The 21,630-nt window shown below is 35.3% G+C and overlaps 1 protein-coding gene across 3 annotated transcripts in view; it reads left to right on the top strand.

The window, feature by feature from the left end:
* KCNT2 (potassium sodium-activated channel subfamily T member 2) overlaps positions 1–21,630 on the top strand; it is a 216,535-nt gene that overhangs the window by 189,118 nt on the left and 5,787 nt on the right. For 2 of the 3 annotated variants that reach the window (XM_087890080.1, XM_087890082.1), the window contains 4 exons: positions 12,934–13,035; positions 15,599–15,682; positions 17,050–17,178; positions 21,017–21,037. In XM_087890080.1, the coding sequence (XP_087746206.1) occupies positions 12,934–13,035; positions 15,599–15,682; positions 17,050–17,178; positions 21,017–21,037 (336 nt within the window). The remainder of the gene's footprint in view (positions 1–12,933; positions 13,036–15,598; positions 15,683–17,049; positions 17,179–21,016; positions 21,038–21,630) is intronic. The other variant, XM_087890081.1, reaches the window with a different exon arrangement.

Consider the following 21,630-nt stretch of genomic DNA (forward strand, 5'->3'; position numbering starts at 1 on the left):
ATATACCGTCTGAGCTGAATAAAAGAAATGATGGCTATTCAGACTCAGTTTTAGATATAAATGAATAAAACAGCATGTCTTCTTGAAGAAATACTACCTGTTATTTTCTCCATTCATAAGAATGGAACCATGTCTAGCCTTTCCAATTATTCATCAATCAGTTTAACTATAATTTGTACACTTATGCTGGGAATCTTATTTGCAGATAATTATGGTAAGTTTGAAAACATTTTAGAAGATGAGTAGACTGGCTTCAGAGAAGGAAAATCAACTATTAATGTACATTGTATATTATACCAGGTGGTTGAAAATATGGCCAAATCCAGTCATAAATTTCATGGGCGCTTTATTTACTGAACTCAGTCTTCGACACAAATTCTAAAAATAGATTTTGATATAAATTCTGGCCTTTTGCAATTGATACATCTGCTGCTCTGAAATTTCTATAAAAACGCACCGCTTCAAATAACAATTATTTATAGCAGCTGATTAGGTCTACTCCAACTTTGAAAAGGATTAAATAGGATTTTATTCAAAACAGTTTTGATTTTCCAAACTGGCTAATTTTACTTCCAGGACATTCATCTAATTTAGACTGTGGAGAAACAATTATTTAACTGCATCTCCCAGCCTGAATCCTCTCCATCCACAAAAGAGGACTGTAACTTTATAATATAATGTATTGTAATATAATAATATAATGTGTAATATAATTACCCATCATTTTAGCCTCTTTATTCACAATTTATATGTGTGTTTCTTTGTACTTCTATAAGCCTTTTGACGAAAGCTTCACAGAAGCAGATTTTATCTTCTCAAATTGTGCCAATATGATTAAACTAATAATTCATGTGCTATTACACTGATTGTATTGGAGAAATATTTTATTCAAAAGTATCACATCTCTCTAAGACACCAGGAATAACTAAAGCCTATTATCTATAATATATATCAAATTCTTACTAAATATTCAATGTCCAAAAGGAAGAATTTTCTTCCGAAACATGGTCAGTATATAAATTGGTTATATGTGAATGATATATGCCGCCTCCCTCTCTGTTACATATATTATATGAATCAATTATTGAAATAAGTTGCCTATTTTAAAATATTGCCATAATAGCAACTAAACAATGTAAAGAATTTCTTAATAGTGAGCAAAGGAATGGTGTTGTTTACTGTGCATTAATATTTGTGGATGTTAGTTTTGTCAGTTTTGCCAAATTCTAGGAGAAATGTGATATGCTGATGTGAGTTTTCAATGCAACAATTTGAATGTAAATGTATTAGCTTTGTTGGCATATCAGCATATTTTAAAGATAGGATTGGATCCTTGATAAGTTCATCTCTGATATTTCATGAACTGTCAATGGTCTAATATTGATTTCTGTACTGTACTGTGAAATAAAAAGTGTCATTATTTCCAGCCGACAAATATTGCCAATATACCAATTTACAAAATACTTAAAACACACACCCTTTAACACATGTAGTTAGCTCTCTTCATAGAGACCATAGTAAATAAGCTTTCTTTCATGATAATTTGTACACTACTATTTTTTTTTTTTATCTCTACAGCCTGGACTCATAAAAGTGTTAGAGTTGTTTCAGTTCAGAATGCTGAAAATGAGAAGCTCTCTATGTAAACTAAATGTGTTTCTTGGAAATATCCTTTAGAACCCTCTTCAGAATGTGGGAGACTAACTTCATGTATAAACGACAATTTTAACTATAGAGACAAAATGTTTTGAAGCCATCGTCCTTAAAAATTGCTGTAGCCCTGACATGCTGATTTACAGTTAGTAGAAACTGTACAATTTTTAATTGTTTATATCAATATACAAACAGGCATTTCCAATAACAAAGGCTGGAGAAAATGGAAATCAGAACACATTTAGCAGTTTGTTGTTTGACTATATTTGGTGTAGGACCAAATTAAAGATAATTTGATTTGTATATTTTTCTTTCAAAGTTACTGTAGTTACCCATGGCTTCTTGAAATAAATGGCATATATTTGCAGTTATATATTCATATAGCCATATTAAGCCTATATTTGTACACAGTGTTATACTATAATGTTGCCTGCTTTGTTTATCTATCCTGTTTATATGTTTTCATATTAGTGCATATCTGAGACGATGTTATACTCTGCTATGGTTTTTTGATTGTTTAGAACAATATATTATTGTTACAAATACTTTGCTACTTTGCAATATTTTCACTTTTGTATTCAACAATCTGGGAAATTGTTGATTTTTATAGTCTCCCATCCAGGGTTCGAATCTTGCTAGGCTGCTGTCCAGGATTTAAAATAATTTTTGGGGAAAAATTCCCATAGGGGAAGCTGCATCCATTTAACAACTGTGTGATTCACTTAATAACTTTTGTAAAAATTGTCATAAAATTGGGTTTAACTTGACTTATGACCTTAACCACTTATGATAGAAATTCCAGTCGCAATTGTGGTCATAAGTCGTAGACTATCTGAATTGAAATCAAGTTTCATGGGAATATCAAAATATTCATAATAAAACTTATATTCTGAAAGTTTTGATGAGAATTTCTGAGGCCAAATTTGGTATGTCTTTTAAAGATTATGGAAGTCTGTCTTGTTGCAGAAGATCCTGAGTTATAGTTAATTGTATAATTCAGACTCCTGGCTACGCTTATTGAAACTCACATTTGGTCTTTTTACATTGATAGTATATCCACTGTACCTACTATCATAGTTGGTTGTTGTGAAGATTGGAAGAGTTATATGTCTGCCCTAATTATTTCTAGGAAAGGTTTACACAGTATTATATTGTCTCTAATATAAGCGGACCCTGACATAGCGAATAATGCTAGGAAGAAGAAGAAGATATTGTCTCTAGTATAAACTGAAGCACAGTCTGAACACAATTGTGTAACTTCTTAAAGACTTCTTATTGTAACTTTCTTCCTGTTTGTTATTCATATTCTCTGGCATTAATGTGGGAAACCTGAAGAGTGCCACAATTTACCTTCCTGTCTACTGCCATATGTTTGGGTCTTCCAAACATTCTTTACTACCCATTCCTCCTCTCTTATTATATATAGCCATGTTCTCCTAGTTCACCATATTATTAATGATGAAACTGTGACTGTATGTCTCACGCCTTAAACCATGGACTGAGCAATCACCCTTGTAGTTGTTATAGTCTATAGTGAGTGCATGCAGAGGTCTTCTCCAATCTGTTGCCTTTCACATCTGTTGGTCTTCAGCTGCTGTCATATCTAATATTTTATACTGTACAAGCAATGCAAAATATTGAAATAGCTGTTTTGGATGTGAGGTGGTTGAGAAAAGGTGTCTTGAGGAACAAGCTTCATAAATTATATCTAACCCTGGACCTGTTCTGACCCAGCCTTAGCAGAAACAAGAAACAGACTCCTGGTCACGAAAACCCCCTCTTTATTTATCTCTTATGAATTAAATGCATTCACATACCGGGAAGTCCAGGCAATAGTCCTTCAAGGAGTTAAATGCAGTAACAGACCTTATCAGTTCCTTTGTGATAATTGCAAGGCCGCTTGCTCCCAGCCGAAAGGCTGCAAATTAAGTTCTGGCAAGCAGTCTTTGTGGCAGGAAACACAATGAGTAAAATCTTCAGAAATATGAATTGTTGTCTCCTACGACAACCACTCCTTTTTCCTTTTCCTTCTATTTATTCCCCAGCCAGGGAGGGGCCATTCAGCATCCACATGGGCTTTGCTTCCCGAGTCAACTTCTTGTCCTCCATTGTTCACCTCTCCTAACAGCTCTGCACATACGTGCATCTGGAACAGGCCCCAGCTGTTCTTCCTCCTCACTCATATCAGCCTCCAAAGGCAGCTGCCTCTCCGGTGGCTGGGAAATGTCGGATAGCCCTGGATCTATCTCTGCGTCCGACGCAGAGCATCCATCATAGCCTTCCCCAGACTCCAGAACTGGCCCAAGTTCCTCCCCAACCTCATCATCGTCTGAGTCTGCTGCCAGCTCTGTTGGCAGCTGGCAGGCCACAACAGGACCCGGATAAATGGATTCACAGCAACTTTTATTGGAGTGGAAACTAGCTTTTCCTGTATATATTTTCAGATATAAAAGTGAGGTACATAATGTACAAATAGCATAAGATGCTATTTTGCGGTTGCTCTTATTAAACACTTGGGAAAGTGAAAAATCATTCAGACATTTAGTAATCTTATTTCTAAAAAGAAGTCACAGAAGACATTCCATGTTTGGTTAATAGTGTATTTGTGTGGACATGTTCTCCTCTAAATTCTTAACAAAAACAGGTTTAGAAAGCAACCACGTATGATGTTAGGTTTTTAAGGTTAGTCCAAAGGTGCTTTTTCAAGAAGCAACTGGACTTTCTGGTTTTTCTTTGAAGAAGTTTTGCTTCTCATCCAAGATCTGGCTGGGTGGTGGGGAATGGAAGGATTTATACTTCTTGCAGACAACTGGTCATTTGGAAGGAGTATAAATCCTTCTATTCCAACCATCCAGCCAGAGCTGAAGAAGCTTCTTGGATGAGAAGTGAAACGTCTCCAAAGAAAAAGCAGAAAGTCCAGTTGCCTCTTGAAAAAGCACCTTTGGGACAACACATATCTTTAAAATTAAACAGCAAGCCTTGTATTTGGTGGAGATACTCATTATTCTCTAAAGCTATGTTGTTTATATGGGTGATTTCAAGGAAAAGGATTTTTGTCTGACCCCATGCATTTTTATTAATCATGCATTTCCCCTTTTTGGTTGTTTTGGTGACTGCGTTATTTGCAATCTTTTAAAAAGGTATAATCTAACCAGGGAATCCTAGTTAATTTTTTAAAAATGAAAGTATAATTAAGATTGGTAACATATCACTGTTACTCAAGAAGTTCTCAATATCACTTAGGGAACTAAACACTGTTATTTGTTCCATGCAAACTTATTATGGACTTTAAACAAAGTGTAAGTTTAAATACCACCTATTTAACACCACCACCCCTTTTAAAGGTTTTATTTGTGTGGTCCATTTGTTTGTTAGATTTATAGCTGGCTTGAGTTAAATTTTAAACTGATTTTAAATTGGGTTGTTTTTAAATTACGGCCAAAAATATTTAATCATTTTAAACTGCTTTTAAATTTTGTATGTTCTGTTTTTTACTCTGGCTGTTCACTGCCCTGAGTCCTATTGGAGAAGGGCGGTATAGAAATGGAAACAAATAAATAAATAAAATAAATAAATATCCCAGATTTTTTCCCCCAAGACCTCAAGAGAGTTTATATGGGAATCCTCCTTCATTTTACCCCCATAATAGCAATCCTGTAAGTGATTAAACCAGTCAGTTTGTTCCTGGAAAAGAACTGGGAAAATCTGATTGAAATGAGAAATGAAAGTATATTTTACATAATTTCACATTTCTCAGTTAGTGTGAGCCCCAAAGCAAAAGCATTTTCCTTATTTGTTCCACTGAAATGAGGGGGTTAAAATTTCTTATGTTAATCAGATTGTTCCATAAATGTATTTGCCATTCTTGTCTTATCCTTTCGAGTTAAATACATAGAGAAAATAACTCCAATTGTTTAGTTATGTTTAAGAGATTACCCATCCATTACTATTGAAGTTATTTATTCCTTTAAAGTTCTCAAGTTAAAATATATTTTGAGCTATTTAAGTACTTTCCTATGAGTATACAAGCTTATGTATTACTGGATTTCTATAGGCTGTGGGCTGAAGTGATAACACCTTTCTTTGTATTTTTGAAAATTGTAAACCATGTGCTATCTGCCTAAAAGAATGCATTGACTGATAGCTATGGACAAAAGAATGAATGCAATGGCCTTTCTTAAAACAATCTTTTACTTTTCAAAGATACTCATGATTACAGTCCAGGAATTTTATCTCTAGATAAAGTTTATATTTCAAAGCTGCTTATTACTTCCGTGCAGGGTTTCAAGGTTTTTTTACCACACAGAAATCCAAGCCAAAATGTAATAATACTCTATTCAGTTCCTCATGCTTGTGCAGAGGGCAGAAGATTTTGAGAGCCATGATCCAGAAAAGAAACTATGCATGCCTTCACAGTTTCACTGCAGTGCTCATGAGTATTGAGACATAGAAGGCTCCTGGCAGAAATACTTATGATACCCACAGTGGCAAACTCAGTTAGTAATTTCTTATTCTGATAGATCTATTTCTTTATGTCTTGAGAGGCGGAATATATGCGGGTTTTGTGTTTGCAGAAATACATGTAATTTGGCTCACCTCTCATAATATGATATGTCATATTGAATACTTCCTATGACTCATTCCAACATATTGCCAGAAATGCATATGCATAAAGAATATAACTTTAGTGTTGAAGGGTGACCCACCCTTCTTTCCTTCCTCCCTCCCTCCCTCCCTCCCTCCCTCCCTCCCTCCCTCCCTCCCTCTGTTCTTTTCCAACAGACTGCCAAGAGGGAGACTGATCTTGGCCCATATCTGAACTGATTGCTTGCAAAAGGTATTTCAATTAAGTTGGGGGCAGCAGATGGCCCATTCTTAACCTAAAAATGTGAATGCTTGTGGAAAGCTACTAAGCACAGCCTAATTCTACTTGCCCATAAACTGAAAAATTAGCTCAGTTTTTCTTGCTTGGGGCTGTGTTTATTGATGTATTTTAATTCACCCCACCTTTTTCAGTGAGCAATCACTGGTAGAACTGCAGTTCATTAAGCTTCCCAGAATTCCCTTGTACACAATGAAATGCAATTAAATATTTGACAGGAAATTGCTTTGTGTGATACGATGCGTAGCTGACTGTTAATTCCTGAGGTAGATTTTTGCAGCACAAAGGCACTCCAAAATGCAACTGTTGCCTTCAGCAAAAGTGTATAACCAAACGTGGAAAATTGACTTGGTGGCTTAATGGGCTTCTGAAGCAAGAATTCCCTAAGTCAGAAAGAGGACTCCATCTGGTGCTACAGCTGTAACTTCCCTTGTTTTTCTCTTTGGAAATAGCTAAGCAATCACAGTTGGCAACTGATCAAGCAAGAGCCTTTTGTTCAGCAGAAAAATGTGAGGATTCATATGCCCAAAGTCAAACTCTAACTTTTCTGGTTGCTTCATACCAGTTAAAGTTCAAGTGAACCCCCTCCCCCAATGTTTCTATGTATGATTAGGAAGATGAATATATTCCAGGAAAGACGGGTATTTTATTTTTTATTTTCTGCTGAAAAGAGGAACTGGCTATTATCCTAGATAGCAGAGGTATCCAACCTCGGCAACTTTTAGACTTGTGGACTTCAACCCAGAATTCCCCAGCCATGTTTAAAATTGGCCATCGCTATTATACAAGTTGGCCTCCCTATTATACAGAATTAAAGTTTTCCTATTGTGTTCAGTGGGATTAAAACAGTTAAGAATGTTGTTAGTTCACAACAGTGAGTATATTATTTCAATATAATACAATTGATGATGAGCTTCTGGTTATGTGAAATAACTTCAGTGAAGTGAAGAGAAATTAAACATTTCCCTGTACTTTCAGCTCTGATGCTTCAAGAAACTCATGCAAGAACCATAAAGTGATGAGCAAATATGTATGAATCAACCTTAACTTTTGCAGAATTTTTTAAAAATTTGTTTACAATGCGTTCAGTTTAGGATACAAAGTAATTTCCATAAATATGAGGATTTAGTTGATTGTTTAAAATAATTTCTGTGCCAACCCGTTCATAAGACTCTGGATGGCTTCCATATGTAAAACAATCATAAACAAGCTGTTAAAAGAGCCATTATTTTTTTTTAAAGAGTAAACTCAAACAGTAAGGCAGATATAATGAAATTTTATGAACCTGAAATGGGAATAGCTATTTGCAAAATACTGCTGAACCCTAACAGTTGTATATTCTTTCTATAACTGGCAAGCAGGGGGGAACATTTCAACCCTGTCAAGGGGACTATTAAAAAGATGATTACAAAAAAAAAAAAAAAGCTTTAGTGTACTCACAGGTAAATGAGAATGAAAGTATGAATATCCAGTTTCCAAGATAGATATTTTCCTTTCAATAAATCTGACTAATGAGCTCTTTGCATTCTTGGTTATGAGCAGTTGGTATGGACTTGACAGCAACAGCAGCCCAAACAAATTAATATGTTATACATTATTTTTGTATGAACTGATAGAAACTCGCCCTTCTGCCAAACCTTTTTTATAAAAATATTCTTAATCCACTACTTTTTGGAGATAGAACCCGCAGATTGAAGGCTAATGAATTTTCTTCATTCTGTTTAAGTGTGTATTTTGAGAATTAAGTACTTTTAAGGAATGGGAGGTTCTTTTTCTTAATCTAGTAGCAAATAGACACTCCCTCCCCTTTACTGGAGATTTGGGTGATGTATACTTCTATCTTGTCATATCCATGGTTGTATCATTATGTATGACAACAGAAAGAGGAGAACATTTTGTTCATATCACATACCAAGGACTAGGCTGCAGCTTAAATTATCACACAATTGCTGGCAGCTGGGGGGGAAATGTGTGATCATAAGAAATCAGTGTTAAATTCTGGTCTCATTTTCAGATTTATTAAGGGCAAAAAATATTAAGACTGGACATAAGAATTAAGACAAGGAAACCTAATCCTGTAATATTTTTCTGAATTGTACCAACTTTGTGCAGCTGAGTTTTGGAGGAAGAAAGGAAGGAAGGACCCTTTTGTCAGATATATAAAATGATCCCTAAGATTGTCAATAATATGACAATAAGTAATGAAATACAAGTATTTATGGGGCTACAATATTATTACTTTTGTTGAGGGGAAGGAAGTGTTTGCAACAAAGGTTACAATAAATTTGGTAATAGTTAAAGATATTCCAGCCCACATTTTACTGCTTACAAATAAACTTCAAAAATGATAAGCAATTGATAAAGTTAACTAAAATGCAATTAGTATATTTACTGGAATACAATTCTAAAATGAAAACTTAAGGTCCAATTAAGGTTCACTCCTATAATTTCAGGAGTGAGGTTGTTTCAGGTTTTTATAGTTTGGTATGCATATCTTTTGGTCTTATCAGAAACATACAGGCAAAGGGAAAGAAGCCAATTCTTAGAAGAGAAATTTTGGGCTCGCCAAATTCTACCAGTTTGTTAAAAGAAGTCCAGCAAATAAGTAATTTTTTTCCACCCTGGAAACCCAATTTCAGAACAAAAGAAGTGCCATTGATTTGTTAGTGTGAGAGGCTGAGTATTTTTAGAGTATTTTCAGACGTATTTCCATACTTCTCCCCAGTATTCCTTTAAATGGAAGAAACATTACAACAGCTCAGACATAGTGCAGATAATCTTTGATTACTTCACAGCAGTTAGAGAGGAAAACCTTAAAAGAAAACAAAGCAGAATAAGCAGGCAAGAACATAAAAATTAAAAGGACCATGTCCATATTTTACCAAAGCTGTTTTGCCTCACTTTTTCCTCCATTTTTACCTTTGTAAGGTCCTCCTGCTCTACATTTGAGTAATGTAGATAGGATAAAATGAAACTAATTATGAAGTATTGTAGATTTTATTTTGAAAATCACAAATAAAAAAGAATAGAGGGCAATCCAATATTTTCTTTAAAAGAAAATACTATCTAATATGGTCCTAATATTTGCAATTAAAACTGAATTAATATTTAGAACAAATGAAGCATACATTAAATAGTATTTTCTGTGAAGTTCATTGGTTGGCATTTGGTTCCAACTCATTGATTCAATTCAATGTATGATCATATTCTAAAATGCTTGTATGATTAATAACTGCAGGGAAAAAGATAAAAAAGAATTACAATCAAAATGTAGGAAGGTACATAGACTTATGCAAATATTTAATCTTTCAACATGTACATGACATTTGTTTTTATTTAAATGTGTGTGAGAAAAAGATTAAGTTTCTTTAGCTGCCTAGAAAGAGAATAACTGCCCATTTGGAATATGTGGTCATAAATCTTGATACTTGCATGAAAACTTCACATGCTATATAACTAATCATCTATGCAGAATTTATATTTTATGAATGTATGAAAACTTTATTTCTGGTTTGATATGATTTAAATTTATACGAAGCGTGTTAGTCTAATTTGTTAATCCAAGTAATCTCTGACCCTAGTCTTCAATCTTCAACTGTAATTAACAGGCAGGTTCCCACTTTATTCCCACAAAGATGAAAGATGATTAGGGGACTGGAGGCTAAAACATATAAAGAACAGTTGCTGGAATTGGGAATGTCTAGTTTAATGAAAAGAAGGACTAGGGGTGACATGATTGCAGTGTTCGGATATCTCAGGGCTTGCCACAAAGAAAAGGGAGTCAAGCTATTCTCCAAAGCACCTGAGGGCAGGAGAAGAAGCAATGGATGGAAACTAATCAAGGAGAGAAGCAACTTAGAACTAAGGAGAAATCTCCTGACAGTTAGAACAATTAATCAGTGGAACAACTTGCCTCCAGAAGTTGTGAATGCTCCAACACTGGAACTTTTTAAGAAGAGATTGGACAACCATTAGTCTGAAATGGTATAGGGTTTCCTGCCTAAGCAGGGGGTTGGACTTGAAGACCTCCACGGTCCCTTCGAACTCTGTTATACTATCTCCTTCCCTCCCCCCCTCTCTCTCTTTCTCTCTCTCTCTCTCCCCTTCCACCCACTCTCTCTCTTCTCCCTCAAAAAGGGTTTCCCAATTTTCTTTGTCATTTGAGTCTTCCGAAACAAGGGAGTTGCCAAAGTGCTATATAACATACATACTTTCAAGGACTTTTCTCTTTAGAAACAATTCAATTCAAATGTTTGAAGGCTTTCTTTGGAATCTGCTAATCTGTTCATAGCTTGGAGACAGAATTTGTTTCAGGAGAAGCACAGATTTGGATAAGCAAGATCACTTATTGGCTTCAATTGACAAGTTTAGCCCTTATGAGTCGGCTAGATAACTTTCACTCAAATTGAAAGAAGACTTTGGAGATAAAACTAGACAACTACGGTCTTTTTAAATTATCTTGCAATCCTTGGACTACTCCAAAGTTAAATATATTGCAGAATGGTAAATAATAGATATTGATTTACAGAGAAATAATGCTAAGAATCCAAAGAAATAAAACCTAAGGAAAACTTTTTCCTTGGATAATTTTTTTTTAATAAAATGAAGAGATTGCAAAATACCACGAGGCTTTCATCTTAGCTTGTTTTAATACCCTAACTTTGTCCTTACTGGAAAGAAAATATTGATATATCTCTGCATGCATTTTCTTCCTGCAGGTACAATTGATATTGTGTCACATTTGCTGTTATGTCATCAGTTTTATAATGATATCCATAGCTAACTCAAGATTATATAAATGTTTCAGTTTATTAACTGTTACAAATTGATTTTGCTTTGGGATCATATTCTTTGTTACCTGTTTCCTGATCATTGACCATAATAAATTCTCTGATCTAATCTGAATCTGATAATAGCAAATGTAATTAGAGTACATCCCTTATTCCAACAGCAAACAATAGATTTTTGTTTTCTAATCAGGACATATGCTTTATACTCTTTGATATGCGGTACTAACATCACCACCAGAAAGACTTTTATACTGATAAATTTCAGATTTGGTTTTGTAATTAATAAAATGGTTGACTGTATTAATTGTGATACCGTTAAGCAGTCAAATGCTCTATTTTTCATGTTTTCATTTAATTTATCATAGTTGCTTTCCATTTTGGGGTATAATGTTACTTTGGGGCTCAGCCCAGATGGATGACTAGTTTGGTGGTAGTGAGCGTTATAGTTTCAATAATATCTTACTGTAAAATATACAAACTGGAATGCAAATCAATTTATATGTTAATATTAAGATATGTTCAATATTGTTAAACTATGGAGAATGATTTTTTTATAAAATTATAGTTTATTTTCTTGGTCACCATTTTTGCAGGAAAATATATTTCATATCCTACAATATTGGCCTTGAAAGCAAATGGATTGAAATTTAAAATTGCTCAGGGAAGTCCTTAGGGAAGTCTCTAAAATAAATCTCGTACACTGTATATTAAGTGTCAATTTAAATGAAGTATGAAAATATAGAAAACAGGCCCCTATTCAGAAGATCATTAAAAGAACATTGTGTTGTGCTAATAATAGGCAATTAATACGGGAAACCATAATCTTTGCTTATACTCAAAGGAATCCTTGGTAAGAAAACTACAACTTTTAAATCAATAGCTATATAGTATTTTAGGAAATTGAAATGTTCTATCATTTCTTTTATTAATTTTACAGCCATTACTATCAAATGGTAAGAAAGCTTATTTAAGAAATAGCTTGTCTGCCATTTGCAGTCTATTTTTCAGAGATGTAGTAGGTGTCCTTTCTCAATCACAGAGATTGATCATGATGTCATATAGGTCTCGTTTATAGCCCACATGAACTGAAATAGATAACCATGCCAAGATGCAGATTCAGCAAGGAATTTCCTGTGGATCGGCAAGTACTGGCGATAGAGAAACCACCGCTCATGATATTCAAAGTATTGGGTAGTTCTTTGCAGACTGGAAAGTGACATACCCTCATATGGTGAGACTCCCAATAGTTTAATTCATGTTGGAATTTGGTTTGTATCGCACTGGCGGCACAAGTTCATATAAGTGTGCACAAGTGTCCTATTTCATTGTTGTTTGTTTCAGAAGATAACTCTCAAAATGTTGGGTCCTGAAAAAAAAAAGAAGAAGAAATGCTCTTGAGATACACCATTACCGCCTTGAGTAGTGAATTAATGAATTCACAGCAAGGACTAAGGAAATGTTTGCTGTGGCAGTAATGTTTCTCATGGACCCCTCTCAAGTGCAATTTATTTAAGGCATTAAAATGTTAACATTGTCTTTTTGTTTTTTTCTGTTCCACCTCTCCAAACCCCCAATTCCCTCCGTATATTTCACTCTGATGTGAAACAGAAAGAACGAGAGAAAGGTTCTAACCTGGCATTCATGTTTCGATTGCCCTTTGCTGCTGGCAGAGTTTTCAGTATCAGCATGCTGGACACCTTGCTGTATCAGGTACTGTGAAGGGTAAAATGTATTCTTTTTTTAAAAAAAAAAATACCAAATCATTTTGATTCCTATGTTCTTAAGAATTCCTCTATCAACCAAGTTGAGCCATAAAGAGAACTCTGTTTACCCTTGTTTTCATCAGGACCACATGACAATATACACAGTATTCCTTCTTCCTATTTTTCCCCTGTTGGACTAAGAAAGGGCCTGGTCCAAAGTTACAGAGAGATTTTTCTTTCCTGAGGGTAGGCTCTTAGTCCAACACCTGAAAACTACTCTATCACATAGTGTGCTGCCCCACTCACCCACACAGACGTAACCGTGGTTTAGTGAGTTTATTAACGAAGACTCAAAATTGTCCCAAATAAGCCAAGCCATAAGCAGGCCAAGATTAGTCCACAAAGCAATGGGCCAATAGTCCATAAAGCAATTGGAAGTTGCTCAAACAAATAAGTCCACCAAACAAACTTAAATCCACCAGGCAAAACTTAAATACACACACAAGAGCTCACTTGGCAAGAAAAGTTCAAAGTCTCCAAAACACAATTCCAAACATAATGAAGCAGGAAGCACAACAATCAAACAAACACCTACAAAACCAACTTATTGCTCCCAGCAATGCGTCCCTCTACCTACTGTAATAAATAGCAAGCTTTTTAGTGCAGTCGATTAAGATGGGTGGGGCCCTTTCCTCCCAAGTAATCTGGCTGACCTCCATTGCTCATGCCTTTTCTCTGTCCTGCTTGCTCTCAGATCAGGTGCAGAAGGCAGCTCCTCCTACTCTTTGCTGGCTGTCTGCCTCTGTAAGCTTTCCCCAAGCCTCGTCCAATTCTCTTTCGGCCAGCTGTTCAGAGCCATTAATCAACTCCATTCCTCACATGCCAGGAATGAGCTCATCCTCCCTTGAGCTGACCTCTGAGGAAGAATCTGGGGAGTCGTCCAAGAAAGACATCACACATAGCTCTTAAAGCTTATAAATCTTATACTTAATTTCCTTATGTTGGAAGTGTAACTCTTTGGATTTTCCAATAATAATGAATAATGCCTAATATTCAGTCATTTAATAACATTTCCATGTTGCATATTTGTTTAAATATTTGAATGTGCTGTGTAGACATACTAGTACATCCACATCCATACATATTTATCATTTTTTAACTTTTAGGATTGCTCTAGATATAGCCCAACATATCTATACCATTAAAATTGCAGCCAAACAGCTATCTTGTTCTGGCATGTGAACTAAATGGGAGACCATTTTTCAAAAATTAGGGTCAGGGGAACAAAAGCTGGGCACACAATACAGACAATTTCAAGATATTCATTTTTCATCACAGTACTTACCACAGAGTTAATGAATATGCTGCTACTGAGTTGTGTTTAGGGAGCTATGAGGTTTCAAACAACCGCATCATAGTACAACTAGGCTTCAGATGTTTGCTGCCATTAACAATAAAAATGATGCTGGTTTTTTTTCCTGACCTGAGTTTCACCTCTGAGCAACTAAATTGTGTTCTTGTCTTTTCCAAAGCTGATTATTTGTTTGAAAAGAAAGATTTTGAAAAAAAACAGGAGTTCATCAGTTTAAAAAAAAAAACCTGTAGATTTGAAAACTAGAGTACAAGTTTTACTGCATAGAAAGGCATCTTACTCCACATAAACATCACCATCATGAGTCTGGGCATCTTATCAAACTGCATTAATTTATATTGCATTTTTAAAAAGTACAAGAAAAAGACAGGTCTGGAATATAGGATTGGATTAGGTTCAAGGCATTCACCATTTGACCATGTATTATTTCCCTGACTTAAAAATAGTTCCACCATCCCAACCGGGGAAATCCATCAGGCTTTACACTGAAAACATTTTGCAACATGCTTGTAAGCCAATCAGGTCTCCAGTCCCTTGTTCTTCTTTAAACAATTTGTGTTTTCTTCTGGCATAGTATTACTATACCAGAAACTACCTACTGTTTCTAGCAGGCTTGTTATCCAGTTATATAAACATGATTGAGTAAATGAGTCGACATCTTTTAAATGTATAAAAGCCATTTTGGGTTTTATTTCCTCCTTGTTTTGCTTTGGGCACCCTTTTTCTTGTTCCTACCTTTTGAGCCAAACTGCCAGTGGAGTCTCTGTAATGGAATGCAAAGTTCTTAGGGCAACTTTCTATCATTTAATTTTTGTCCATGCACAGGGCAAGGAATTCTCCAAGGTTTGAGTTAACTGAGATCCTTATGTTGTCAGGTGTACAAGGGCCTATTTAGACCATACTGTATGAATTAAAGGATGAACTGTACTATTTAGTACAGTGTACTTGCCATCCATTAGAAACCTTGAAAAGAATTAAAAAGCTTGCCAAGGTTGGAGGAATAAGTCATTTTATGGGTATAGCACATCTATAGCTTTCAAAAGACAGGCATTGCATAAGTCATAAAGCCAGGTTTCTCTCTATCAGATGAATATCCGCCGCCCACAAAAACGGCAATTTTGTATGTACACTTTCTTTTGTGAATATTAATGATTTAGGCAATGTTTTAAACATTTCTTACATTATTTTAAATCTTTAGTCATTCGTTAAGGATTACATGATCTCAATCACTAGACTTCTGCTGGGACTAGATACTACACCAGGATCTGGATTTCTCTGTTCTGTAAGTTAACACTTTTAAACTATTCAATTAAATAGTTATATTGCTCTTTTTCTTCTGCAGGGGGTAGTTGGGTATTGCCTCCATGAAGGAATGGTTGCCATTTCTTTACTGACAGAAAATATGTTCAAAAGGACTATTTACAAAGCACTTATACATTATTTTATTGGGAAGACAAGTTCTTTCTAAAGCAAGGGTGTCAAACTTGCGATGACACGTCGTCATGTGACGTATCACAACTTTTTTCTCCTGCGCTAAAATGGGTGGGTGTGGCCAGCACGTGACCTTCCGGCCCGTGGGCAGCAAGTTTGACATCCCTGTTCTAAAGTGATGAGAGGAAAAGAAGCTGAGGTAACATACATAGAATGTAACATACATAGAGATATGTGAATTGTATTTGCACAGACAGACTGAAGCAACTTTCAAACCAGCCATATCAACCCATTTTTTCCTGACGTATTTGATGGCTCTAGTATATAGGCCATTCCAGTGGTGGGATTTTGGGGGTTCTAGGGGGTTTGGCCGAACCCTTTGATAAATTGCTGGCTCGCCCCGCCCCTTGCCCCGCCCCTCCACACTACTATTTATTCCAGTAAATGGGGCTGAAAAAGTTATTTCTGACTGGGCCTCACACTTTTGACCAGTCCTCGAACTTACGACTCTCCTCACATTTTACGTTTTTGCCCTATCTTGTCACCATGGTGAAGAGAAGCAGTTGTGAAATGAGTGACATGGTTGTTAAGAAAGCTGCACGGGCATAAATGTGAGGATGGTCATAAGTGTGAGGACCGGTCAAAAGTGCGAGGCCCAGTCAGAAATGACTTTTTTCAGCCCTCTGAGTAGTCCCTATGCACATAGCCACGCCCACCCGGTCACATGATGAGCTAGCCACGCCTACACAGTCACGTGACCAGCTAGCCACGCCCACCCAGTCACATGATTGCCAAGCCACACCCCAAACTAAGCCACGCCCACAGAACCTGTTGTTAAAAAAATTGAATCCCACCACTGGGCCATTCTACAATAAGTTAAAATGTACTGCAGTTGCTTCATTTAAATTTAAATAGTACCTGTAACAATACAAAGCACAAAGTTTGTGATGATTTTTTTCAATCACAAGCTGCACTTTTCCTTCTGTACTTTGTTTGCCTTGTGATATATGGTATATGTAATAACTACACACTTCTGGAACCTAGATCTGGATTGATATCATACATTATGCTCAGGAAGGACTGAAGGACTGTAGAGTACAATAAATAATGCTTTGCTTTGTAAGATTTGTTGCTTAGTGTAATATTTTGGGTGATCCCGTTTGACTGAATAAATAAATCAGTGATTTGAGCTGTGCTGTTTCTGTTCTCATTGCTTAGATGAAAATCACAGAAGATGATTTGTGGATCAGAACATATGCCAGACTTTATCAGAAGCTTTGTTCTTCGACTGGAGATATTCCTATAGGAATCTACAGGACCGAATCACAGAAATTAGTGACATCTGAGGTTTGGACATTTTCATACAGACATTTGTAAAGAATGTGACCCATGAAATATTTGTAATGATTTGTGGGGGAGTAATCTTATTTAGCAATATTTCACTTACTTTTCACTCATACTGACTGATATTTCATTGTGGGATTATATTTATCCCTTATAGAATGCTTCTGTTTCATGATACACATAAAATATGAGCAAGTATCTTAAAATACTTGTTGACATGCTATGGATATGATTCACACAGCATTGATTTTAGCCTCTGACATCTATCTATTATGTGTTTGGGAATCACATACATATTCTACATTAATGTTTCCCAAATTGTTCTGCCAAGGTGAAAGATATAAATTGGTTTAGGTCCAAGCCCTCTGTTCCCAGAACAATGTGTTTACGTGATTCTCTGCTCTGGCTTTTCTTTTTTTTTCTGGTAAATTCTGCTAGAAGAAAGCTATATCATGACTCTCTATTGGGAATCACTCGGCTCACATTCAGTTACTGAAAAATCAGGCACATATGAATCTATTTACAGATTCTACAAGAATATTTGAGTATATAGAGAAAGAGGTCAAAGCTTGACTTTTTCCCCTTTGTCCTCATAAGCATAGTTATCCCTACAAATTGACATGTGAAAGTAAAACTCTTTCCATGAAAATTCAAAGAGCGCATCTGAAGAAGCCTATACGTTACATCCAGAGCATACTTCCATGAAATGTCTATGGAGATTTTCATTCATACAGGTTTTTCTTTGAAGATGTTTCACTTCTCATCCAGGAAACGTTGGCAGCTGAAAAGCTTCCTGGATGAGAAGTGAAACCTCTTCAAAGAAAAACAAGAAAGTCCAGTTGCCCCTTGAAAAAGCACCTTTCGGACTTCCATTTGTTCAAATCTTATTTCCAAATGAGAAAAAATTATACCAAAAGCCTTCACATTTTGTATAACGTCAACCCCCAATTTTTGAAGCTTTCAAAGTTCTCTTCCAAAACATATGCCATTTCTCAGATACAGTATTTAAGGGAAGAAATACCAGTGCTTTGATGATTAAATGATTAAATAATCATTGGTGAGGGGAAAGGGGTGAGCAAGAGACTGGATATGAGAACTTAACTGATTTGTTGTTGTTATTGGATTATGCCAACATAAAAATAAAATAAAAATATGCTTATTTAACTTAACCATAGCAAATATAAAGAACTTGTTCCTATGGCCATCTACCTGGAGATATAGCAATCATAATATTGTAAGAAATATAAATTGAAATGAAAATTCAAGACAGCAAGGAGGGTGGAGGGGATCCATAATTATGAAAGTTTGTTTGGAGGACAATTTTCAATCTGATACTAACCTTAAATATTCATGCATAACTGTTCCATTTCACTTCAGTACATAAAGAAATGTAGCGTGCCATGATTATGCAAACTGTAATGGCTTTAAAGCTATGATATAGAAGATATTTTGGTTAAATAGCCCAATTTATCTGCAGAATTTGGTAATTTTCTCTTGGATTGCTTGAACTGGTATTTAGTATTAAATGAATAATATTAAATTGCTTATAGCGAAGCAAATTTTCATGAAATAAAGCAGAATTGTATGTTGTCAAGTGCATAATCCTACTGTTCTGTCCTTGCCTCATCCTAAGGCCGAGGGAGAATGACTGGTAAGGTCATCCAGCTGGCTTTGTAATAAGGCAAGACTAGAATTCATGGTCTCCCAGTTTGTAGCCTAGTGCCTTAACATTACACCAAACTGGCTCTCATTCTGACTTAATAGTCCACAAGATTTGATAATGGGGATATATATGAATGTTTATGTATTTGTCATAATGTGTATGCCATCATTTTGTAAAAACTCTTGTTAGCTCAAATACATATTTAGTCCATGTGTTACAACCATCCATTAATATATGTCTGTGTAAATGTTCCACCCATTTGGATGAGGACTAGAGCAGTGCAGACATGGGTACTGATGCTATCATTGCCCCAATATTCTTATCCATCTATTCTTGATATTCCTATGCTGAGTAGAAATACTCAGTAGGAATACTAATTCTAACCCTAATAAGAGTTAGAAATGCAACAGCTTCTTTTCTTTTCTTTTTCTTTCTTTTTTTTAGTATCTCAGTTTTGTTAAACTTGTTTTGTTTTAATGATAGACTTTTTTAATGAAGGGGAATCCCAGAGTTGAAAGGATGCAAACTGGAGCCACCAAACCCATTTCCTCCGCAGTGCAAGAATCCAGATTAGAGCACGCTTGGCAGATGGCTGTCTAGTCTTCCCTCAAACTGATGCAAAGAAGGAAAAACCCACCAGTCCCTGGCTAACAGGTCCCATTATCGAACCTCTTGTAACCTAAGGAGGTTTTTCCCAACATTTAGAAGGAATCTACTATGCTGTAGCTTAAATTTACTCTTCTATGTCTTGTACTTTGGGACAATGGAGAATACACCCTGATCTCAATAGGCAATAGCTCCCTTCTTGTGACCGGTCCTAATTCATAATCCCAGAAAACATCTATTTATTTAGCTATCTAGCTATCTAACTATCTAGTCATATGCAACCTGGCATGTCATGGGATGCCTGTCAAGATCTCTTCCATGTAATATATTTTATTATACACTGCTCAAAAAAATAAAGGGAACACAAGCAGAAGACATCCGAGATCTGAATGAATGAAATAGCCTTATTAAATACTTTGTTCATTACATACAGTAGTTTTGTGTTCCCTTTAGTTGTTTGAGCAGTGTATAAACTACTATATGTAAAGAACAAAGTATTTAATAAGTATTCATTCATTCAGATCTCGGATGTCTTCTGCTTTTGTTCCTTTTATTTTTTTGAGCAGTATATTATGAAGGAGCATTGAATCCTATGGACATCCTATGGACCTGCAATCTAAAACATTCTAGCTGGGAAGAATTTTATTATCTCAACTATGTAGCATAGTATTTAATTTGAATCTGTTATTTATGTGTGAAATTGGCATTATTTGCCTGAGTTACCATTTTAAATTACTTGCAAATACATAAATTGCACAACTGGAATGGATTGTAACACTGAAATGTGGAAATATAGAATAATCTCATCTATATATTAAGCAGAGAAATAATTATTCTTGTATTAGAATATAGTTCAGCTGCTATAGGAGTTAATTCAGGGATGTGTTTTCTCAAGTGCTTAAGAAAATTTTGAAGTAATTGTATTTTTAATTGTCCATTCAAATATTATTTACTGAGGCAAGAGCCTTAATCTATAATATGAAGGCTTCACTGTTTTAATAAATTCACTTCGCTCTTTGTTAAGATTTAATGTAAAACAAACTTGAAACAAATTCTTTGATGTTAAAATTGGTATAAACATTTATTAGTAAAAAAAACCCATTAAATTTATTATATTCTTGATCATGTTTAAAATAAATTTCAATAGGAATTTGATATTTTACCACTTTCCATATCATATGTATAATTTTGCTTCTATTTGGAGCAATGTTTCTCAACCTTGGCGACTTTAAGATATTTGGATTTCAATTCCCAGAATTTCCCAGCCATTTCTCCATGGCTGGCTGGAGAATTCTGAGAGTTGAAGTCCATACTTATTAAAATGGCCAAGAATTAGAATCATATTACAGCTGGTAGAAACAGAAGAAAGACAGTTAAGAAATTTGGTTAATCAGGTGATTTATCCTCTACTCAAACCTGAAGTTTGTCATGTCATACTATACAAGGATTTAACTCTATATTTCCTTGTACAACCATAATATCATGAAATTGTCTGTGTTTTCTTTGTTTGGAAACTGTTGTTTGAATGGTGTTTTGTTTTCTTTTCTCCTTCTGACTTCCATTTTTTGTCAGTCTCGAGAAATTGCTTCACAAGTAAGTATCTGTCATGTGTTACTATGTCCCTTGTGTTGGCCTAAAAAGTAAAATCAGACAAATATATGTGTCCCAGGATAATGTTTCAAGATCCAATTTGGGTCCGAACTTTTGGACTCATGCTGGAGCCCATCTTCAGGGTTCTACAGTTCCCTGAAGATGAGGTCCAGAACAACTCATCTTATTCAGAAAAATAAACAGTGGTCACAGTGGTCACAGTGACAGTGACTCACCCAGATTGGATCTAGCAATAAAATCTTTAAGTTTAAGCTTTAAGCTTAAGAAGCATACAGAGAAAGGCTATATGCTTCTAATCCCTGCTAGGAATCTCTTCCAAATAGTTTCATTTAGTAAGTAGTTTACAATATAGGTCACAGTCATAATGCAAGATGAAATATTATATACTTTTGTAAACATGTATCACTTGCATATTTAAGAGTCCTCAGGATTATGTGTTTAACATAACTAAACAGATTGGCAGATATATGTGGGTTTTTTGAGCTACTCCACTATATGGAGTATGTGCTTCTGCACATAGATACTGACATTGTTAAAAGCAGGGATGTGATTTAACTTCCTTGAATACATAGCTT

Source organism: Pantherophis guttatus, chromosome 3, assembly GCF_059756535.1.
Source record: "Pantherophis guttatus breed Tessera chromosome 3, ASM5975653v1, whole genome shotgun sequence".
NCBI lineage: Eukaryota > Metazoa > Chordata > Lepidosauria > Squamata > Colubridae > Pantherophis > Pantherophis guttatus.